Source organism: Xiphophorus maculatus, chromosome 9, assembly GCF_002775205.1.
Source record: "Xiphophorus maculatus strain JP 163 A chromosome 9, X_maculatus-5.0-male, whole genome shotgun sequence".
NCBI classification, from domain to species: domain Eukaryota; kingdom Metazoa; phylum Chordata; class Actinopteri; order Cyprinodontiformes; family Poeciliidae; genus Xiphophorus; species Xiphophorus maculatus.
In genome coordinates this window covers 17,428,440-17,452,266 of record NC_036451.1, presented here as the reverse complement: position 1 = coordinate 17,452,266, position 23,827 = coordinate 17,428,440, and the positions used below count along the sequence as shown (strand labels likewise).

At 37.6% G+C, this 23,827-nt stretch overlaps 1 protein-coding gene across 1 annotated transcript; it reads right to left on the bottom strand.

Annotated features, from left to right (window-relative positions):
* Positions 1–196: 196 nt before the first annotated feature.
* LOC102236720 (growth hormone-releasing hormone receptor) lies at positions 197–23,108 on the bottom strand. The gene is made up of 13 exons (XM_005795650.2): positions 22,884–23,108; positions 13,244–13,349; positions 12,688–12,795; positions 9,970–10,061; positions 9,157–9,260; positions 7,272–7,404; positions 7,035–7,188; positions 6,439–6,499; positions 6,090–6,159; positions 5,344–5,435; positions 4,464–4,590; positions 3,528–3,569; positions 197–1,737 (listed from the first exon to the last, which is right to left on the bottom strand). Exons 1-13 carry the CDS (start codon positions 22,935–22,937, stop codon positions 1,636–1,638), a joined length of 1,245 nt encoding a protein of 414 aa, XP_005795707.1. The 5' UTR covers positions 22,938–23,108; the 3' UTR covers positions 197–1,635.
* Positions 23,109–23,827: the final 719 nt, after the last annotated feature.

The following is a 23,827-nucleotide window of genomic DNA, read 5'->3' as shown; positions in this document are numbered from 1 at the left end:
ACATAAATGGGCATAACTTGTACACGGTTATTGTTAAAAAAAAAAAAAATTATGTAGGTTTTCTCCTACACTGATAAAAGATACAAAGAAATAGCACAATGAAACGTCTCAATTTAATCAGATCCATGCCAGTGAAAATTTATCTTCTGAATGAATCTAACTTCAGAACTGTTCAAAAACACACAAAGCATGTCAATGATTTTAAAAAGCTCATTTATTATGTTTATTCATGTGACGCCAACAAAACAATTCCAAATACTGTTTCACACTAATTTTCTGGATGAGAATGTTAAAAAATCAGCTTCTGTAATAAAAGTCACTTGTAGCTTAAATCACAGTTAGTAACAGTGAGACATTAATTTTCAGTGTTTCAACATTCCCAGCTGCCAGCTGAAATTTATCGTCTTTTCTAAAAGAGGCTACTGAGGACAAAAGTCTATGCTTGAACTCACAGGAAATACCACAGAGTGATGACAAGACAAAGCAGCAACATCAAAATCCATTATGGAGACTTAATAACAACTGGCACAAACTATGACAGATTTTACATTCAGTTTAAGGCAAAACAATGCTCTTACATGACACTGATCTTCACTGTGACACAAAGATCACAAAAAGTGCAGACCTGTAGAGTCAATATCTGGCCTTTATGCAGGCAAATTTTGTACAAGTGCTTTGATTGAAAAAAACAAAACAAAACAATGTCAGGCTTGTTTATTGTATCATATCATTAAAATACACTTTTACAGATTTTTACAGCAACAAACACAATGCTGAATGTGAGTTAGTAGTAGAAACTGAGTTTAATACAAATAAATAAATAAATAAAAGAGGGTAAGAAAGCACAACTACACCTCAAAGTAAAAACCAAATACAGATGGTTTTTTATACATACGCAAATGAAAAATGAACAAAAACTTCAATCGATGGCGTTTCCGGTATGAATAGCACCCTGGGAAAATCTAATCCAGCTGAAGAAAGCAGAAGAGGTCTTGAGGTAACTTGTGCCTCACTCTTTGTGGGCTCAGTGTGATTCACAGCAAGCAAGGAGCATAAGAGTAAAAACAATATAAAATGTTCATATATAGGTATATTTTTAATGCACATGCAATGCTCTCTCACCAAAATCAAAAGCTGACACTGATTTGAACAGGCCAGAGTCAACATCATGTTTACATTAAAATGTAAATTAGGAAACATTGTTTTCTTGATTAAAACAAACCCAAGTTTAACATTTTATTTTCTAAATGACGGCTCTATAATTGTTAGGCCGATCTTTCGGCTTGCTGAAATTATTATGAGTGATTAATTTAATGAGCGATGCCTCCAAGGCAGAATGCTGCTCTTTTCATGGGATTAGTGTGCGGTTAGGGAGATGTATGCAAGAACTATCCGGCACTGTTGTGTGAGATGTGAGCATGTGTTGAAATCTTAGTTGATTTCAGATTCTCTCTGTTTTGGATGAAGAACAGAGAGAATCTGGCAGTCAGTACAACAGTCTGTCATGCGGTTCGGGCAAAGAGCTCGCTGAGGAATCAAAAACAATCACTGTGCGTGCACTACAGCTTATTAGACAGATACAATATGCACAGAAACAGTCCCGTTTGAACATTCGGCTGTCACACCAGAGAGGTATCAGAAGGGAGTGTCCATCTGGCTCCCCTTTGCTGCAGGTGACACCACACCGTAGCTCCTCTCTTGCCACCTCAGCCACTGCATGTGGACCTCTTTCTGCACCTACAACACAAGATTAAGTGCAGGGGAGAACATATGTAAGACTGAAGAAAAAGACAAGAAGACACCTCTCTGTCATAAAAAAACTAATTATATATGAGCACCAAGAAAACATTGTTTAACATTTTATAATATCAAGCCCACTTAGTTTCTGTAGATATGTATGGTATAAACCATTGATGAGCTGCCATTATAACTCTTTGAGTAAGGGATGGTAAAATGTCAAAGCAAAAAAAATTCAGTGGTAATAGCCAATAATGGAATGAGTAGAACAAAGTTATGGATCTACTAATTGAGCCTTTAAAGGGCAACTGTCCCCACATTTTGGAGAAGTACACGTGAAATCTTGATACAAAACGAATTGCAATCCATCTTTCTCTTGGCATTTGAAGCCTCATATTTAAATAGAAAAAAAAAATATGAATTGCAAAAACTGCATTGCCAATTTACGCAATTGGACAAATGTTTTCTTGACAAAAACTACCAAATGGAGAATTTGTCAATTGAATGTATGATTGCACTCATTCATTTTGAGAAATTTACAGAGATGGTGATCCACTCTTACTTTTCTCACATAAGCCTTACTTTGTGTTCTGTTTCCTCCTAGCACAGTCTATGTATGTGTTTTGTTTTTCCAGTTTGGGAGTGTCAAACTCCAGTTCTTGAGGTCTGATGTCCTGCAATCCTTGGAAGAGTCTCAGACACAAGACACACCTGAATCCTCCACTACGGAGTCTTGATAATTAAGGCCTGGTATGACAGAGACTAGATTACGTTTATTCACAAAGATTTTTTGTTTAGCCTTTGAGTCCACACAGATCTGGTATTTTGGGAGACCAGAAATGATCATTTTTGAAAACAGATTTCAAACATCAAACAGTTTTCAAAATATCCATCTTATGTAATTTCGCACTGCTGCTGCTTTTTCAGCTCTAATCCTCTTTTGTACCAAACTACTACCTCAAAGACAATATTTCTGCAAACTTTTACTATTTCACTCAATAAATCAATGCACCAATCTTCACTTTAGAATATACACCTATGAGCTTTGTGACTTCGCTATGCATGTTTTCTTTTTGTGCGGCCATTTAGTTATGCACTGATGCCCTCATTTGGGGCCTCTTATGAAATTATTGTTCTGCACCTATTTCTGGTACTCTTTGCTGCTTGGTTTTGCTTTTTTCTTCCACTGTATGTTTTTGTTTTCTTTAACTTATGTATTATTAGATTCTGGGCATGAAAATAATTTAACTATCATGACCTACAAGTCTACATACTAGAAAATGGGAACTGTAGTAAACATAAAACAATGTTTGATCTTTAAAAATACACTAACAAAACAGAAAATTTATTAAAGCAAAACGTAAGTTTAAGCCCCAGTATTTCTTTATCTGCAAGACAATGTCTAAAATAAGAGAAACAATCCATGTCAAAATTCAGTTTTAGCTATTATCGGCAAGGTCCTTTTGGAAACTGAACTAGACATTAAGTTTGTGCACAAGGACAGATAAAGACAGACAGACAGACAGGTTATACTTAGGGATTGATGGGAGATCAGCCTTGCATTAATCATGATAATTACTGAAACCACATTGGGGCCTTCACTTATGCAACAAGGCGGAAAGAAGTGGCAAATTGTTTTGGTACTTTAAGTGCTGGCAGTTTTTCCCCCCTGCACCTCTCAGAGGTCTTCAATATTGTTGAACACATTCCTTATGAGTCAGAGATCTATAAATCAGGGAGTTGTTCTGAATGTGTTACGGCTAATACTTGAGTGTGTGGTTTGTACTGACCTCTTGATTGAGAAAGCAATAGAGGACAGCAACAAGAAGTCCCTGTGAAAGAGACGATTTGTATTATTAAATGTCACATTCACTGGATTTCGGGTGTCTTGTGCGACAGCAAGTATCGAACCCGTCTTCGTTCACTTTAACATTACAGATCGACCGCAAGTCGGCATTCAGTTTAAAGCAGTGATGGAGGACTTGTATGCTTAAGGTTCATGAGAGTGCAGATGTGTGCAAAAGTTTTAAATCACCTTCAAGTTCTGTTCAGTTTGCTTCCAAGCAGTCAAAGTGTTTTCTCATCTGAATCTGAACATACTCAAAAGTATTTAAAAGTAATTTTCTGTGTTGGCCTTGTGCCTGACCATGACATCATATTGTGCAACAAGTGACAAAGTTAACAAAGTATCTACACCTGATTTCTGACCTGGGCCTCTTCAAGTCAAGACTCCAGAAATGTATATTTAACATAGCTTTTAATACTCAGTAGTGTGAATTTTTGTAGCTTTTTTCATACTTTATTATATTTTGAGTTGGTTTTTTTATTTATTTCTTGTGTTTTATTTTATTTTTTTGCAATTATTGCTGTATACAGTAAACTAATACAGTATTATTACTATATTAGGTTACTGTAAGGGGCTATACAAATAAATTTATGATCTATGTGTTGTCTGAGAAATTGATAATTAATCTGCAATCAATAGAAATATTGCACAAAGTATCTTTTGAAAATATACAGCTACAAATTAAATAGATGTCTGATTTGAAATTTTTCACAGTTGGGGTTTATATAATATACCAAAACATTTGAAGCTGGAAGGAGAAATAAACTAATATACAGCATGAACGTAAAATGGCTTGTGTACACGTACAAAACAGAAGCAAGTTGGGTTAGGTCTTTTCTCATAAACTAATCAGGTTTGTGTGATAAGTTCACTTTTGCACCTGAAAAGATCCCAAGCAGAGCTCGATATAGAAGCGTAGGTTGTTTAAGTAGTCAGGCAGAAAGCTGGAGAACATGTAATGGGTTCCAAACAGAGGGATGAGGAGGAGGGTGGACTTGGCCAGGCGCCTGTTGCACAGAGGGAAATAAAATCCAGATACCAGAGGTGAAACATCCTGTCAGAGATAGAGCCTTTCTCATCTGAATGCTGCTGATGCAAGCGGGTAAAAAGGAAGATCAGACATCAGTTGGGAGGATTACTCTGTGTGTGTGTGTTTGTATTAATATCTCATGTGCATTTGTATTACAGGTATAGATGCATCGTAGCTGATAATTAAATCAAGCACCTTTTAACTTACCTTGATATGTCTTTTATGAGGTCCAGCATACTTGATGTGCCGGGCGCACTCAGTCTATTAGTGAGCCTATTTCAATTAGAAATTCTGATAAGGCTCTTGGTAAGAGGAAAGGTAGACGTGGCCAGACTGAGTAGATTGATGTTCAGCATGTAGGTCAAATGAATTATTCAGGACACACTACGAGTGTATCAACAGCTTTTGCGCAAACTGCATCTTTCAACATCCGAGAGCTAAAAAGTATTCAAAGAAGTGTCAATCATCACTCTGAGAAAGTGCAGGAGTTTACCACAAATAAGTCACAGAGCCAAGACTCTGAAAAATCTACACTTTGTCTGAGGGGGAAAAAAAAATAATCTAAATTTAATAAAAGCAGTCCTCAGACTTCAAGGTTGCAAACAAGCACTCTATTTTCTTTGAAAATATTTCCAGCAGACTTCAGTGGTCTTTGGATTAAGGATTTACATACAATCAGCATTTGAGAGCTGAGAAAGTGCATCACTGCTCAAACTTTACGGAGTATTACCTGTATTGAGAGGAGTTATTGAACTGGATCAGCCGAGGATTTAGCTTCTGTATGAGGATTCTGATGATGTTCACGAAAAGCATAAAATTGACCTGTTGATTAAAAAAAACAAAAAAACAACGTCTGTTCTCACAGGCTTGAAATGGTAAAAAAATGTTCATACCAACATTACTAAATGTCAAGGCAAAGTGACGATCATCAGACTGTAAAATTGACTTAGACTGGTGTTGGTAGAGATTTTTATACTCCGCTCCAACAGCACAAACTCATTATTTTACAAGTTCCTTCCTCTGAAATGTCTCTAAAATAAAGGTTAAAAAAGTTATTTTACAATCAGTAATGGTTTTTGCATGATCGAAGTCCTGATATACTCTTCCTTCTCCACCTTCACACTCCCTATAATACTGAAAAAAATCAAATATACACTCCACTCCACTAATGAAGCCCATTCTGAAAAAAACAACAACAAAAAAACAAAAATAAAAACACATAACTTTTTACTGTGTAAATCATTGCAGGTTGGTAGGTAGAAAGAGTATGTAGTGTTTGAATGTATAAATAACTCTGACTGGACTTAAAAATAAGCAACAGAAAACTCTCTTGGATGGTAGTGGTCACTACCACTACCATACTAGTGTATGGCCAGGTAGTGAGCCATATTTGCTCATATCAAAAACCATCGCTGCACACAGTCTGTATGATTCTATATGAATAAAAGCCAAGGGTTTTTCAATGGGAGCTTTTACCGCTATAGAGACAACAATTGGTCCCTGAATGATCCACCAGTAAGGAGAGTCCTTGGTGTTGTCCCAACATCTGTAGATGAAGATATTTTAAAGACATTTGGAGTTGTTTCATGTAATCTGAGCAAAAGCAACAAAAGCACAGTTAAACCAAGCACAAATAATAAAGTACATCTAAGAGCGAAAAATAATTGATCACCTAAATTAAACTTACACCTCACACGTAAACTAATTTTCAAAACTTAATGAGGCTATTTACCGTACTGTGATTCATTATTCTTAATTGCTTAGACTAAATGACATAGTTGAACAATATAAGTGAATTTCAAAAGCCATGAGGTTTTATACAAACTCTGTGTCCTCAAAGTAAACCCTGGATCCAATCCATAGAAGTATAAAGACAACAGGCACACCTGTAGAGAGGCAGGAAACCAAAATTAATGTCAATGAGATCTAATCAAGACACACTGAGAAGGCAAAATCATAATTACACTGTTAGGGTATGAAACTGAATTTTCTTTTATATCGTCTCTGAGCTGTGCTGCAATTACTAAGAGCAGATTAGGCTTTAGGAGGCTTTATGCATTAATTTTTTCCTATAAACTCATAATGACTGTTTGGTATCACTTATGCTGAAAAAAATTCTTGCACATCTACACAGAATCTACTCACAAAACTACAACCTGCTCGGGTCAGAGACCTCAAAGAGAAGTCACAGATGACAGGTTGGCAAATACAATAGCAGCTTAAAAGTTGTGACAGTCATTTAACTTCACTACTGGCTCCAAGTAATTGCTAAACAAGTGGCTTCATTAAATTGCTAAAATAAAACCGTTTACTTGGCTCCATAGAATACAAACATGTTTAAGTCATAAACTTGACATCTGTTGCCTGTCGCTTACAGAGACAAACACATTTCAGCATTTTTTGCTATATTGAGCTTCTCACCCCATCCCAGAATACTGAGGCCCCAAAGACAGCGGCGGCTGTGGTAGAAAGATGAGAGAAGCAGGGAATTGAGGTAGAGCGCCTCTACCAGGAGCCAAAAGAAATTAGTTATCATACAGTAGTGGCAGAAAACCACAGAAGCCTTGCAGGCAAACTGGACCAAAAAAAAGAACAGAGAGTGAATAATTAGACGGCGAATTCAATCCCAAACTCTCCTGATGGGAGTGTTTATCTTACCGTGGACAAGGTGCAGTGGTTGGTGTCATAACTTGGAAACAAATTTGCATCCTTTATGAACACGGCCACAGATTTCAGGATAAAAGAGAGGAAGAGCTGGATGTGAATGAAGTTCCTGGCACATCTCAGCCTCCTGTTGGAAAGCAGGAGGCAGCACATTACATTACAAATGTAATGTGCTGAAGGCTATTCCTGCACAACAATTACAGAAAATAAAATTTCTTTAAAATCTTTCTGCCGAACTGATAATGTTTTTATAGTTTTCCCTCTTCCAGGACATTTTATTTATTTATTTCAAACAGACAATAAAAGGTAAGAATAAAATAAATACATAAATGAATAAATAAATAGTCACACCAACTGACATGCAATTTTACACAATTAAGAATTTTAAGATTTATATCTTTTTGGTTCCTATTAATTTAATTTACATATTTAATTGAGCTTTTTTTTCACATATTTACTTGAAATTAATTATTTTTTCTGTCTTTTAAGAGTAGATTTGTCAGGATCTGTGTTTTTCTGTGTTTATTTAGAGTTTTCTGTGTCCTTGAGTCTCTTCGTTGTCCTGTCCTCCCCTTGATTGTTCCCAGGTGTGTCTCGTTTCTGTGATTACCGCCCATGTATTTAACTCCACCTGTGTTCCTTGTTCCTCGTCGGGTCCTTGTCAATGTCTCGTCGTTGTCAATGTAGGTTGTCCATTCGTGTAGCCTGTTGCTACCAGTGCTGAGCCCTAGCCTTCTGCTCAACTGTGCTGCCAGGTTTTTGGAATTTTGAGCCTATTTTCATCATTAAACTTCTATTATTCATCTCATCTGGGTCCACAGCGTCTGCCTCACCACCACACCCGCACATCGTGACAAGATTATTGTGAAATCGGTCTAAGAAACATGTTTAAAGGCTAATCGATAGATCATTAGGGTCAGAGTTTTGTGTGCACTACCTCCAACAAAAAACGTTAAATAAAAGAGCTGATTAGCAGAGAATAGATCATTTTATCAGATTTGTGTATGAAAATACTTAAATAAATCTCCGACAAGCAGAATTCATGTTTTCAATAACAGGGAAGTGAACATTTATTAAATAAGAGCATTGTGGTGTGTTAACTCCCACAAGAGTTAAAGAGTTTAGTTTTCAGTGCCCAGAGAGGAAGGTTGGTGCTTTGCTATTAAACCAAAGAAGTCTCTTCAGGTAAATGTTACATCCTCCCGTTTTTGTAATGAGGACACCTACACAAATCAACTTTAGTTCTGTTTGAAATGCAAACAGGTATCTTATTACCACTATCTCGATTCAGTAGTCACAAAGTTGCTTTACAACTCCAGTCTAAATTTCTGATATGCTTTTAAAAAAGCACTATGAAAAATGAAAGCTATCTGAACAGTTGTAAAAGGACATACAGCTCTGAAAAAAATTAAGAGACCACTTAAAATGATCAGTTTCTCTGATTTTACTTTTCACAGGTATATGTTTGAGGAAAATGAACATTGTTCTTTTATTCTATGAACTATTGACAACATGTCTCCGATAATCCAAACAAAAATTTAGTATTTATTTGCAGAAAATGAGAAATGGTCAAAATGACAAAAAAGATGCAGTGCTTTCAGACCTTAAATAATGCAAAGAAAACAAGTTCATACTCATTTAGAAACAACAATACTAATGTTTTAATTCAGGAAGAGTTCAGAAATCAATATTTAGTAGAGTAACCATGAGGTTTTCAGTGGGGTTCAGTGCAGTGGTCCCTTAATTTTTTTTTTTCCAGAGATGCACCGTGTGTATAAACAGAGTTGTGAACAGTATTTCTAGAGTCCGTGTGGCTCATTGATCAAGATTTACTATGTGACGTATAACCCAGAACAGTCTTTTACTATCACGTTCATACCTGAACATCAGCAGAATGAAGACAGCCACAGCCAGCACCCCCAGAGAGATGCTGTAGCCGATGGTGTAGATCAGCTTCACAGTGGCAAAGTACGACTGCTCCGTCTAAAAGCGGAGCAAGAAAGACGGATTTGTGTGAAAGGACATTATGTTGAAATATCAAAGCTGTCGGACTCCAAAATAAATAAGTAAAGAGTAATGTCCCTAAATTAGACTAAATTACTGGTAAAGTTGAGACTTAACTGCACTGAAAAGATGGATGCAAAACTAATTCAGGGGAGATCCTATCAATGCAGCTTTTAGAACATTTACTAGGCTTTTCACATCAAAACAAAAGGTGCACCATGTCATTGCTGGTGTCTTCCAAAAGCAACATTGTGATTAAGTACCATTCTCTTCTTTTCACAGAAATTAGATAATTTCAGCTATTTCCTGCTGAGTGACTTATGACTCTGTCCATCAAACATATTTTTGGTCTTACAGCAAAATAGGTCTTATTTTCTCTTCCAAGAACACCGTTCACCATTACGTCAAAATGCTTTAAATTAAAATGAGAAAAATGCAGCTCCTGACATATGGAGCATCCCTCTTTTCACTGCCTGTTTGGTGTGTTGATTCTGCCACAGATTTGCCCTTTGCTTTGTCCTTGTGCTTTTTATGTGCTTCCTCTCCTTCTTCAGACAGCTCTCAGTTTGCTCCTGCTTTTTTTCTCCAGCTGTTTCCAATATTCTCGTTGACCTCTGCGCTCCTAATCTTTGGAGTCCCGCGTTTCTCTGTTTGACCAGTTAAGCTGTCGTGTTTCAAAGACCCTTACCTCAGGAATGTCATCATCCACAGTGCAGGCAATGTGGTACGCTGGAAAAGCTTTTGACCAGCCGCGGCTCGTGCAGTTTCGGCTCACCGACCCTACAGACGGAAATTAGGTGATCAAGAAGTCAACTGTATTGACTTAGAATGCTATCCTCTTCTGGAGCATATTTGAGCCTCTCTCTCTTTTTTAAGAAAAAAGTATCAGTCTATCACAGACTCCTTATACCTCTGAATAGTCATATTTCTTACGTAGAATCACTTAATTGTGACGTGAAAACAAAATGATGAATGATTTTCAGATTTTAAAATGACCTAAAATGAGTGGAGAAAAAATAAAACAAACATTTACAAGTTGGTGCGAGAGATTTGAGAAATTTTGCAGTATTTTTGTGAGAACTGGAGAATTTAGCTCACTTATCTTTGATAGCCCTAAAGAAATCCAGTGCAACCAATCACCTATAAAAGTAAAGTTTATAAAAGTAAACTGTGCTTAGTTTAATCTCGGCATACAGTACATCTTGCTGTTCTGTGATGGCTTCAGAAGCAAACGTTTTAGCCCACTTTACTTAATAAACAGCATCATGAAGACCAAGGAAAACATCAGAGAGAATGGAGATTAAGCTGTGAGAAAACAAGATAGGCAACAAAACGATATTCCAAGATTTGAACAGTATCTGAGAATGGAAAGAGCAAATCTACCAAAATTAGACCATGCTCCTAAACTGGCAGATTACACATAGAAAATTGATAGCAAAAGCAGCCAAGAATTGAAGATAGACGATAGAAGATCCACAAATCTGGATTTCTCCTAGGATAAACAATTTGCTTGTTGAGAGAAAGCTATAAAATGTCCTGTTTAAAGTTTGCTGTATGCCCTGTAGGGGACTCAGCAAATGTGTAAAAGGTTAGCCTGATCAGATGAGATTCAAAGTAAACCTTTCAGCCCACATGCAAAACACCACATTTGGAGGAAAGCTAACACTCCACTTCACCCTGAACACAGCCACAGTGTAGAATGGTGGCTGCAATTTCATACTGTGAGGATGCTTTTCTTCAGCCATGACATTAAAGCTGGACAGAGTTTATGTCAAAATATGTGAAGCTACACATGAGGTAATCTAAGGAGAAAACTCATTTGAAGCTGCAAGCGACAGCATCACTGAACGTACAGTCAGAGGTAAGTGACATAATTTAGATCACATAAAATGCATGTTCTCTCTGTGAACATGTGGCCTTTGTGATTCTTTTCATACCATCTGAGGCAGACTGCTTGTAGATTGTATCTAACAATATTTAGGCTGGTTATTAGGTACAACAATTAGTTAATCGCACTGATTTTCCTATTTCTAGCTGGAATGTGGTTAAATTAGGTTTGATGTTATTTCTAGATCAACTGCTGACTTCAGAGGTCAGTAGAATGCAATATAAGTTGGCATCTTTGTTCATTTTCTGGGCGGGTTCTGAAATTTCAATTCAATTAGGATCTGACTTGAAACAAAGAAAAATTCATGTACTTGAACTATACATCTTTTTGGCTGATTGGGTTTTTTACGCCTATTAAAGTGAGATTAACAACCCAATCTGACTGAGCTTCAGCTATTTTGCAAAGAAGAATGGTCAAAGATTTCTCCACATATTTAAAGCTAGTAGATTCATTGCAGCTTTAATTGCAGCAAAAAAAAAATGTCTAGCATTGGCACAGGCACTGAACACACTCACATCCCATATTGATAAGATTTTTATTTGTAAAAAAAAAAAAGTAAAACCAGATTTAATTTTTCTTTTACATCACAATGTTGCACTAGCTTACCTCGATCTGTCATACAGAATCCCAATTAAGCACACTTAGGTTTCTGGTTGTGAATATTTTTGCCACCAAGCGTTTTCTGTTATGTGATTTCATAGCGAGATTTTGTTGGTAATGGATTTACTGTTGTTTTCTAGTCACTGTCCTTGTTTCATTTCCGATTTATGTTCCCTCAATTGCTTTTTTGCTGCTCCACAGATATTGTCCGTATTTCTAATAATCAAACCTGTGATGCCCCTTTCAAGGACTTCCTGAGTTGGATCTATAAGGCTCTTACCTGAGCTGCAGTGCTTGTTTTTTTCTACTTCAATGTATGACTTTGACACATTCTATCATTGTTGGATGTCAGCTTTAAATTGACTTTTGAGAATACATCTTCTGTGAACTCAGATGTTTTCCTTTGTTCTTATGGAAGTTTAGGTTGGTTTATTTCCATTTCACACAGTCTCCCTCAGGACTGTAAATAATTGTAAAAAATCACAGTCATGCAGTCAACATACGGTATTAGTTACATGTTTAAAATGTGTCTTAACTTAAATCAAGCTCAAATGATCACATTTTAAGACAGCTCAGATTACTAAAATTACCTCCACTTAATGCATTACAGAACAAACCTTTTTTTGTTTGTCCTTGGAAATTAAGTCCATAACATATATACCTGAAACATAACAGAAAAAAAAACTGCGGTATTTGCAACACTAACTCTTTATTTTGCAACAACCAAGTTTTATATGTAGTCATTATTAGATTTACTCAGCTATTAATAGAGATAAAGTTTAATTACCACCCATGACAAGCTGATGAGACTGCTTCACAATACACCCTTAAATAACTAAAAACTTTATAGTTTTTAAGTGTGTTACATTTTGACTTAATCACTTAATGTGTTTTATTTTAACCAGTTAAGTCACCTACCTGTGTTGTTTCTGAACAGAGAAAAGACTGCAGGACAACCTCTTTGCACAGTTTCACCGGTGACAGCCTGAGGCCAGCAGACAACTTCATCCCATAATGGCCTGCAACCTTTAAAAGGAGATTTCAGGACAGGGAGTTAAAAATATGTTGTTATTTCAGTCGAGATAGACCTTATGTGATTATGTAGTCATGGGGGGAAAAAATGTATGCAAATGGTGTGAACAATTATTCCAAACAGCATTGTTTAAACCGTCTCTAAAATTACAATTAAAAAACAGAAACCACTCAATAGACCTTTCCTTTATTTATCTTTAGTCTTTATGAGACCATGCCTAATGTTTCATTCTACAGATGCATCTCAGTGATAGATCACTGTCTGTTTTCGTTCCAGACCATAAGCAATCTTCCCAGACAGCTCATGGCTCTCTGTGAGAGCATTTCCTGCAATTTAATGTGAACACTGACCACCTGCTGTATATTTCATATCACACGCAGCCACTTTTCGATTCATGAGTTGCTTCTACAGGCTGCTTGTTTTAAAAAGTGAAAAACACACCTTCCGTGCTTCTGTTTTCCTGCTCGGCGATGTACTGCAGGCAGAGTCGCTCCTCTTTCTCCAGCTGAAAGTAGAATTCACACTCCGGGTGCAGAAGCGACAAAGCCTGGAGGCAGAGAAGCAAGGGGGGATATTCAACATATGCAGAGCTACGGAGATGTGGAGAAATAATTATCAAAGCTCATGTTTTTCTAACACATTTGGTATCAATGCTGACAGACTCAAGTAACATGATCAACCTTTCATGATTGATCGCAAGTGTGTTTTTATGAAATGTAATTCCAAAAACGCTACTTCTGGTCAGGAACAAATTAAGACACTCCCCCCACATTTATTTCCACTGTATGTCAAAAACCGCCTGTCTCATCAGGTGAATGATATGAAAGTATCGGTGAAGAGATTTGTCCTGCTAAAATCTCCGAAGTTTAGCTTGGTGAACCTCTCACTGGAGAAGAGAGATCTTGGTGAGATCCTAAAAGCTGAAGTCATTAGAAAAAAGAGAGTAGAGGTTCACAAGGATTTCAATAGATCTCAAAAAGATTTCAAAACAGTCTCTGTCTCTCGTCCTAGAGTCTACACAAGAGGACATTCAGCGATGTGGCCATGTGTTGCAGTTTAAGACACAGATAGAATACAGGACTTTTAGAATATCCTTCATTGGACCAATGAGTCTGGAATTATTTATTTTCTGCCACAAGAACACATGGCATGTCTGGTTTTATTCAAATATGGGATTCAGGCAACAAACCCTCATACAAACTGTGAAGCACGGAGGCAGAAGTGTGACGGTTTGGGGATGTTTTGCTGCAGCAGAACCCGACCAGCTCATCATCATGGAATTCATCATGCCTATCATAAGGGAAAAAAAAAAAAACAAAAAGCGAAAAAGATGCGAGAGGATCTATAAAAAGTAAAAATTACAAAAGAATTGGACCCTGCAACATGAGAGTGAGCCAAAACGTACCAGTAAATCCACTATGGATGGGTTGAGAATGACGAAAAGGACGGATCGCTGTCAGAAAGCGTGCAAGAAGAACTGCTCTGAAGTTATGAGCCAAAGGAATAAGGCTAGCGTTGTGGCGTCATGGTGTCCTAACAATGTCCTTAGATAGAAAACAATTTTTTGTTTGGTTCTAATGAGTGTTTCTTGTTGCTTAAGTGCAATTATATCACTTTCTTTTCCATTGATGACTAAAAAATAAGCTTAGACATCAATAGGCGAATATTTTCTATATCTAAGCAGGTGGCATTACTTTGCCCCTTGAAGCGACCCAAAAGCCTTCCATGTGTTTAAAAATAAATAAAAAAAGTCTATGAAAGGGCAGTGACTCATTTTGGTCTCCGTCTGAAACACTACCCTTTTGGTAAAACTCACCTATTTCCGTCAGTGACATTAAGCACAATAATCTTTCACCATAGCGCCCAGAAGGGGGGAATTAGAGTGATTTATTTAAAGAGGTTGCCCTTAAGGTCACAGATAATAATCTTTGCTTCCAGCAACACAGAGAAAAATCCTTCTAATGTTGCTCAGAGGTCCTTCAGATTGTGTACATTTTCAAACGACAAACAGTAATTTAAAAAAAAAAAAAACAATAACGAAATTTGCATTCGACTGCTCTGTCAATTAGAAGAAGTTAATAAACACTTCAGAGGAAGGATACATCTGTAAAGAGACACTGAACAGAATGATAATATGCAAACATGGTTATTATGGGCACAGAAAGCCTAAAATTCAAAGTAAAACAAGATTTAATGTTCTATATAGGGAGATGTAGGATTTTGACCTTGAAAGGACATCCAGTGCAGAAGTTAAAAATGGATATTTTTAGTAATGGTCAATGTGCTGTCTGCCCTTGTTAGCACAGACTGTATATAAAACATTTATGGATCTAGTCAACGTGTTGAGATGTGAAGAGAATGGCGTGAACAATTTGGCTCCTGCTCCAATATTACTTTGACCCCAAATTAAAAATGCATTATCTCTCTTTTGAAATATTAAGTTAATGAGATTGGAAGAAAGAGTCTGAGGTCTTCGTAGAAGGTAGATTTTGTAAACGTTCCCAGAAAGATTTATCCGGAAATAACACCATACAACACAGTGTTAAAGTACTGCCCCCCTTAAAGATTTACACAGCTTTTGTTTTTCGTCAAATTTTAAATGTTAGATCATAAAAAAATAGAGGCAAAAATAACCTAAAAAGGAAAGTCGTGCAAACTAAGATGCCTGCTGATGAGTGTAATAGTGCTGGAGTTGCTCAGCCACAATGGGTAAAATCAGAACTAGTCCGTCTTTTTTTTTTTTTCTATTCATGCTGCCAGTGAACTTAAGTGGTCTCAATCTAAAGGTCAGAGCAGAGAGCCGGGTCTTGTTTTGTTCACTACGACAGGATATTGCAACATTGGGGCGACTGATGAAAATTCTCCACAGAGTGGTGGGGTCTTCCTCTTACGTTTTTATTTTTCCCTTCCCTTCAGAGACATCATAAAGCATAAAATGAAGTCGGCAGGACTGACGGCAGTATATGTTTATATGTGTTTGTGGTTATCTGGTGTTATGGGGACCTAAATCTGTTCGGATGGTTCTATTAGCTGGGCGTCCTTTTCTAAACAGAAATAAAAGCAGATATGTCTAAGCATAAATTTTAACTCCGAGCTGTTAGTGTTTAGTCAATAGCAATAAAGATTAAATGTGAGGAATAAGTCAGACCTCTAAAGGAATGAGTTTTCGTGTACAGCAGATTCAGAGTAGTTCAAATAGCCGTGACAGCATGTAATTAGGAAAATCATGACATGGTGATCATGTGCCTGTCTGCTGTCAAAATTGCTTTATGAGGAGGGAACATTTTGGATTTTGTCGTTTCCACGCTGTGTAATTTTGAGGCTGCCAATTCGGGGCCTCTCCCCCCGCCTTTAGTTTGAAAGAGATTTGCATCCAGTGAACGGTAGCGGGGTAAGGCAGGACACCAGACAGAGCACCAGTGGAGCCAGCTCCGTTTCTGATAAGCATGTTGATTTGACGGTGTCCTTGTTTCGGGTCATTTCCATCTTAGTTAAAAAGCCCTGAAGGGAGAACAAGATGCGTCTGCGTGGCGTGTTTCTGACAAACTTTTGACGAAACAATGCATCAGACGCCACATTGCTGGGGGACGTCAAGAGATTATTCCCTAGTCGTCATCTTTCTGAGCGCTGCTGTCCCATAGGGTGACCTGATGGGTGCTGTGACTATTTTTAAAGAGAAAGATCAGAGTTGCTCTGTGTGGGGAACGATAATATTGGCACCTGCACAAAGTTATTTAATTGCATCATATGTTAAGAAACGTCAAGGCTTTTGAACTGAAAGAGGTGTGACTATGTAAAAAAAAAAAAAAAAAAAAAGTTGAAATTTGAACTTATTACAGAAATTTTGCACCACACTTGACTGACGTGACTGACTGACGTAATGAAATGTCACGGTTTAAAAACACAGCATGATGGTCCATAAATATATTATTATTAATGAAGTGATATGTAAAAATCAAATGCTACTGATTCCAGATTAATCACAACCTCACCTGACATGAGGTTTAAGTGGTTACAGGCGTCAAACTTCTATTGTTTTTTGTCGCTTTAGGACCACAAACCTGAGCATTTTATTCTGATCTTAGGTGAAGGACCAACACAAAGTAGCATGTTCAGTAGCAGGGAAGTGGGTAGAGATCGATGCAGCATGTTGAGCATTTGCTTTCAGCCCTACTCACGCACTTTTTTGTTGAATCACCTATTGCAATAATTACTGCTGAAGGGGTATTGGGGTATTTTTCTACTAACTTTGCATAGCTAGAGAGCGAGAATCTTATTTTTCAAATGCTTCAAGCTCAGTCATACTTGATAGAACACATCGGTAAAGATTCACTTCCAAGTCAGTGTCTTAATTGGATTTAGGTATGGACTTTGACTGGGCCATTTATACACACTAATACACTAATTCAGTAAATTGGAATATATGTCCTGATGACTCATTTCTCAGATTGACAGCACCTTTTGAAAATAACAACCCACAAGCAGGTTTTAAACATGCTTGTCAATGAGACAGAATGAAGGGGATTGAGTGCAAATGCTTTATCCATATTTCTATTTGTAGCAAAATCTTTACAACTATGACAATTTGTTTTGGTTGAATAAAATCCCAGCGAAACACATTAAGGTTGCAATGTGGCAAAATGTGAACATAAGATCCTGGCAAATAACTTTTCACGTCAATATCGCTCTCATGGACACATCCACACGTGCACCAAAAATGTCCTGGTTAGAGACAAACCAGGGCCTGCATTTGTGCAAGATTACCGACACCTTTTCATGTCAAAAACAGCGACCGGAACTAACACCTTTTAGAAAGCTTGTTGGGACTGCACAAACCCCTGCTGGCAGAGAAATGTTTTCCTCATTCCCTCAAATTGGAAACAAACATGCAACCATCTCCCCATCAGCATCGCGCCTGCCCTCGCCACTGATGAATGAAAATGTTGTAAACCTTGCCAACTCTCTTTCTTCCTAATGTCGCACTAACAATATAATGAGAGATGTGGTTGTGCAATTTACCCCGTTGTTTCTGCTCTTCCAGTTCAAAGGCAGGCAGAGGATAACTAAAGTTTATTCTGCCTCCTGCAGAGACTGCGTAAACCAATTCAGAGACATGCTGTATAATGTGTGGGATTCACTATTTCTGGTTTTGTAAATATGGTTCTTCCTTTTTTTTTTAAATGGAGCGTCAGAGCATTCAACATGTATAATTTCTATCAGTGTCGGATTATGCTGACATTTACAAACTCACTTCAGCTCCGACTCTTCACCCCATGGATTGTTTGTCACTCTTCAGGCTGATTCGTCATCGGTGATGGCTCCGACAGTCATCGCTGCGAGCTGCTTGCTAAGGCAGAAAATAAGTCATCTTCTCTATAGTCACTTGGTTTAATTTATTTAAAAGAACCATCAGCTGTTTTTTTTGTAAGGTCTTTGCATTTCAAAATATTTTCAAAAGAGTTCATTCTCTTTAAAGAACGTGTTAAATGCTGTCTCAATCAATGCACACGTGCAGAAGCAATCCATAGTTATCGTTTATCCAAATAAAGTTGCAATGGGGACAAAAAAAAAATGACACTTCATTTGCATAAATTGTATTTACTGAAAAAATGAGAAGGATGAAAAATGTAATATTCTGTTGCTAAAATTAGTTAGTTAGTTAGTTAGTTATGCAAATATGAAGGTCAGACCTGGTGCTTCCTGTTTTGTTACATAAAACTTTTTAACTTTTAACTTTTTCCAACACCGTCTAACAAAATGTATGGACAACTTCGCTGATGGAAATAATCATCATATGTCGTCTGGTGTTTTTATTTCATGATCCTTGTACAAGCAGTTGTTTAAGTGATGCCTCAATAAATACTGAAGCTGATGTGTGATGAGATTATAGCTACAGTACAATAAATACCTACATAATTATGTCCATATCACAGCCAGAGCAACAATTATAATGTGGAAAATGTGGAAGAACTGTTACACTAGAAGTGGCCCAAATGTAGCTGTGAGAAAGTAAAAATTTTAATACGTTTTCACCTAAAGAGTTAAACAATTGAGACTTCTGTGACTATTTTGTGGATTATTTAGGTAGAACATAAAATAAAATTTAAAAAAAGGAATACACTGACATTAATTTTAATATTTTGAAAATCAGACAGTTATTTAACATCTATCAAAACCCTTTAAACCACCAAATATGATTCACATTGTCCATCTGATGGTTTATAAATGATGGCTCACATCTGCATATCTGATCTGGGATATGCAAAAACAGATTTTTTTGAAAAAAATGTTTTTTTACACACAATTGAAGGTGAAACTCGTAACCCACAGATTACAAATTTAGGCCCGTGTTTCCACAGTGATCGAGTTGCATTCAAATAGATTTTCCTTCTACAGAAACCTCTGGCGTTCAGTTCAGTATGACTGACTGTGCTGCTATTTTCTCCCTTCGGTCACAAAAATAACCTCAAAACAGAAGACTCAACAAAAAACAAACGCGTGACAGTTCAGAACACAACACATTAAAAAAAACATAAACACAGCAAAATGCCCCATGTTGAAAACATATTTAACTAAAAGGCAGTTTTCCATCATTGAGTTGCTTACTGGAATGCACTCAAGTTTCTGATTTATTCCGGGGTTCTTCAGGCCACTGTTGTGTGTGTGTGTTTTTTTTAACATATCTTTGATGTATTTTATCTGATTTCAGTTTGTTTTGCACCTTAGGGCTACTTCATTCACTCTCACCGTCATAAATATCTGCAATCAAAATGCAATCCAGACTACTTGGAAGTAAGGAAGCAGACAGATGGATACCCCTCGGGTCAGATAAGTGTTTTCACACGAGGGAACACTGTGACGACATCTTGTGCAACGATGGATCCGAGGATATGAGAAAAATGCTCAATATTGGGGGGTTGAGGAATAAAGTGAGTCAAGACTGGATCGCTACAAAGCTCCAAGGGCACGAGTTGTTCTCCCCTTTTTCAGCAGAGTGATGTGATGAAGGGAGACACTGTGCTGCATTTGAAGGACAGAAACAGAGGTTGGAAGAAGGAGAGATTAGAGGGTCTATGTAACGTAAATCTGTATAATGTGAGCACTGAAACTGAGTGCAAGGCCAAAGACCCCTTTACTCTGCCAGGTCAGTGATAAAAAAATATATATTCCTAGTGAGGTGAAACCCATTATCCACTATAACTACCTAAAAAGCACTGGGCCGGCTTTGCAGACGCTACCCTCTGTTTCCAACAGCGAATCAGGTGCACTATTACGCTCTGGCACACAAAAATATAAAAACATGTCCTTTCAATCAGAGAGAGTGAACAAACAAGGTCAGCCTCTGAAGTTCAGATTATGAGCACACAGAGGAATATTTTGACCTACGATGCAAATAAGTTTATTAACTTTGCTGCCAGGAGTTAGATAAACTCCAAACAGCGTCTCAGAGGAGAACTCACCTAAATCATTATTTTTGTAACCTACTGTACTTAAAAGTTATTCCACGTCTTCTGTCAAAAGTTCATCCGTAACGGTTTTTTGTCTGAGTCACTAACAAAAAAAAAAAAAGATCTTGTTTGTCATCTATAGTTATGTATTCTCCTTGCGGAATGACTCGGACTAAGCTGATAAGAAGATGGATGTCCTAAAGTTTTTCCGCCCCTCCTGCAGATGAAAACAGATAATCTCTTTTCTTTTCCTCCCAGGTGCTGGTCAGAGTGCAACGTTTTAATCTCATTTGAACAACTAGTGTATGAAAGAGAGCGCTGGTTTTGCTTTTGTATATTTTCACTTCACCTTCTTTGGAAACAAGCGTTTCTGGTCACTGCAATCCTCTGAGCGGTAAAGGAGAACGGAGAGGCGCGCGGTGATGAGTGTGTGCTCCGCTCCGCTCCCATTATCTCTGTGCCAAGCAGATCATCACACCAACCAGTTTTCCTGCTTTTCACATTTCTATTCAGCCAGGAAATTAGCGAGGTGGCGCTGGAATAATAGCGCCCACAAAGCTGTTGTGTGTGCATGTGAATGTGACACGATAAACTGTCTGTGTGAGACACGTGGCCAAGTTTGCTTCCTGCATGCTGTGCTTTCTGCACAGCTGAACGGATAGGGCAAGCCGACAGGCAAATTGATACAGCAAGTACAGCCATCGGTTTGTTTTTATTGTAAAATAATTCTTTAGAAACTTGTAGCAAATAAGTGAGGAGATTATAACGGGTTGTTTATTTGCACCAAGAGCAATGCAGATTTAACAAAAAAAAGAGATTAAATAGGTTTTTTTTCCCCTGATTCATGAATTTATGTAAGAGCTGTGGTCTGAAAATCTCAGTGTGTGAAAAATTACCGCGAGTTTGAACAAGATGACTTTTTCTAATGAATAAATGTTCCCGTTTAAGGAAAGAAGTTTAATTTTGCAGGGGCCCTCAAAAAAGGTTAAATGAATACTTCACATTTTGTTATAATCTTACAAAATGGCATTAAACCAATATTTGTTTAAATGCATTCAACTCTTTCGAAAGCAAATTATTTGCAGTTGAACTGAAACTAAGCTTTGTTTGATTAATTTAGCAAAATACTACCATAAAAATATGGCTACTTTGCAGAGGAAAACTTAGGCCATCCTATACCCTAATAGCAAGTCTCGCCTCCTTCGGTTGAGATAACTTCAATTCCTGTAGTCAGCAGTCAGATATCTGACGGGTTTCCTGCCACAGCAGCCTCTCCTTGAAACAAATTCAGGACTTTATTAGGACCATGTCATATCAACAGTTGCAAGATCCTGCTGTAGGTCCCATGCATTAGGAATGCCCTACCCGAACATTCAGCTCAGTAGAGTTCATTCATTGAGCAATCAGTTCAAAACAAATGTCATCTTAAATCATTTTGCAACACAAACCGGTTTGGTTCAAGTCTATGTAAAACCAAATTCAGTCCAAATTCCTTTCAGACCAAACCGATTAACACTAGCCAGCCTGAGCAAGCACGAGGCAACAGTGGAGAGGAAGAACTCACTTTACAAGTGGAAACCTGCTCAGTATGAGCAGTCATCTGGTCATGCTGTGTGTGAAAGGAACCACGTAGCTCCAGCAACAGAGAGGACACCGACATTGAACCAATTTTTTGGTTCAAAAGAAGAAAGAAAAAAAAGAAAACAATGGGATCAAAGGTTTGGACCAACACGTGTTTTAAATGTGCAATCAGGTTCTGCAGAGCCTTGTTACTGAGCAATTCTTTACATCAGGCATGAACCAGATGTAGCATCTGGTGGACAACAACTCTGAAGGTCACGGATTTCAAAACTCACGTACACATCGCATCCCATCTCAGTACACTTCCACCCAAACACACACATGAAAAAAAGGAAAAATCTCCTCAACCGGATTTCTAGAATATGGCAATCAGCTTAAAAAAAGATAACTCCCTAGAAGATTTCCAACCAGAGTGAGACTTTTATGGTTCACTTGAAACATGTGGTGATGAAACATGAACCGATATTTTGTGCATGTCTGCATTTTATTTAATTTACCATAAGACATAAGTCACATGCTCAGAGAAACAGCCTGATATCCCATTAAAAGATTTCTGTTACTAAGAAGGCGTCTCCTCAAGTCACCTTCAAGTTTTAACCCCAAAATAGGATTCTGGACTGACTTCATTACATGTCTGAAACTTTTCATTTATAAGTCCCAATTTATATCGTGTATGAAAAAGAAGTAAAGACCATAATTATAATACAAATGAAATAAGTATGACAAGTGTTGATTTAATGCGCATAATTGAACTTGCTTGAACTATATTTTAAGTTTACAATCATCTTTGAAATGACTGCTCACTGATTTATATGTGTCATAACATGCGCGCAATAAATTATTCCAAGAACTGTGAGACAAAGAGCTGCCTCCATTGAAACGCTAGCGCGCGCAGGGGGGTCCACGTGTGTCTCAATGGAGACAATAAAACGCAGAAGACGACATAGTTTATCCCATATGGAAGAAATTTCCCGCCTGGAAGGCAACGTGAAGTTTTCATCAGTACTTTTTCTTTTTGTGTTAATACATGCGATAAGATTCAAATGACTCACCACTCGAGCAAGACACAGAGAAAGAAAAATCCCTCTGGTATCGGGACGGAACATGTTGCCTGCTCCTCCTGTAACAGTCCAAACGCAGCGCGTTCCTGAGACTCACTCCAGCTGGATGGGATGCTGAGCTGAGCCGCGCCGCGCTGCGCTCTCTCCAGGTGATAGTTCACTCATTTCCACAATAAAAGCCTTAGGCACAAAGTGCGGGATGTAATGAAGATGAAGAACTCCTTTCACATCCCAACACCTACAAACTGCACGCAGCCCCACTCGAATGATTTGCAAACGGTATTAAATTAAGTATATAGACACCAGAATCCGCAATGAATGCTTTTATTTTGAAGTCAGACACCCTGAGATGGCTTGAGACTCATGTTTTGACAGTCCACATTGTGTCGCCAAACTCACACCAAAATACATTGCAATAATGTTCCATCTTTGTACTTCCAGAGAATGTGTTATGAGCACATTCAAGTTGGCAAAACAGTACAAGCTACGTTTTCACAGATTGTCAGCAGGACTAAGGCAGCACTGTGCATACTCAGTCCTCCAGCTGTCCTACATCTGTCAGTTCTCTCCCTGGATCAACAAACACACTGGTAGTAACTGTGCTAAACCAGGGACAGATCTACCCGACTTTGGACACCACTAAGGTCTGGACTTTGACTGGGCCATTCTTGCACATGAATATCCTTTGACATAAACCAGGGGTCTTTGAGATCGGGATTGCTTTGTTGGACTAATTAGGTCACTTCTAAAGGCCAATGGATTTTATTTAGAGGTAAAATCTAAATAAAATCTTAATAAGATACAATCAAGTTTATCGAAGCAAAGAGAAAATAAAGAGATATGAATACTTTTGCAAGGCACTGTATATTTATCTAGAAAATTATGTGGCAAATGAATCTCTATAAAAAAGCTTTTTGGTGTATATCAAACTATTA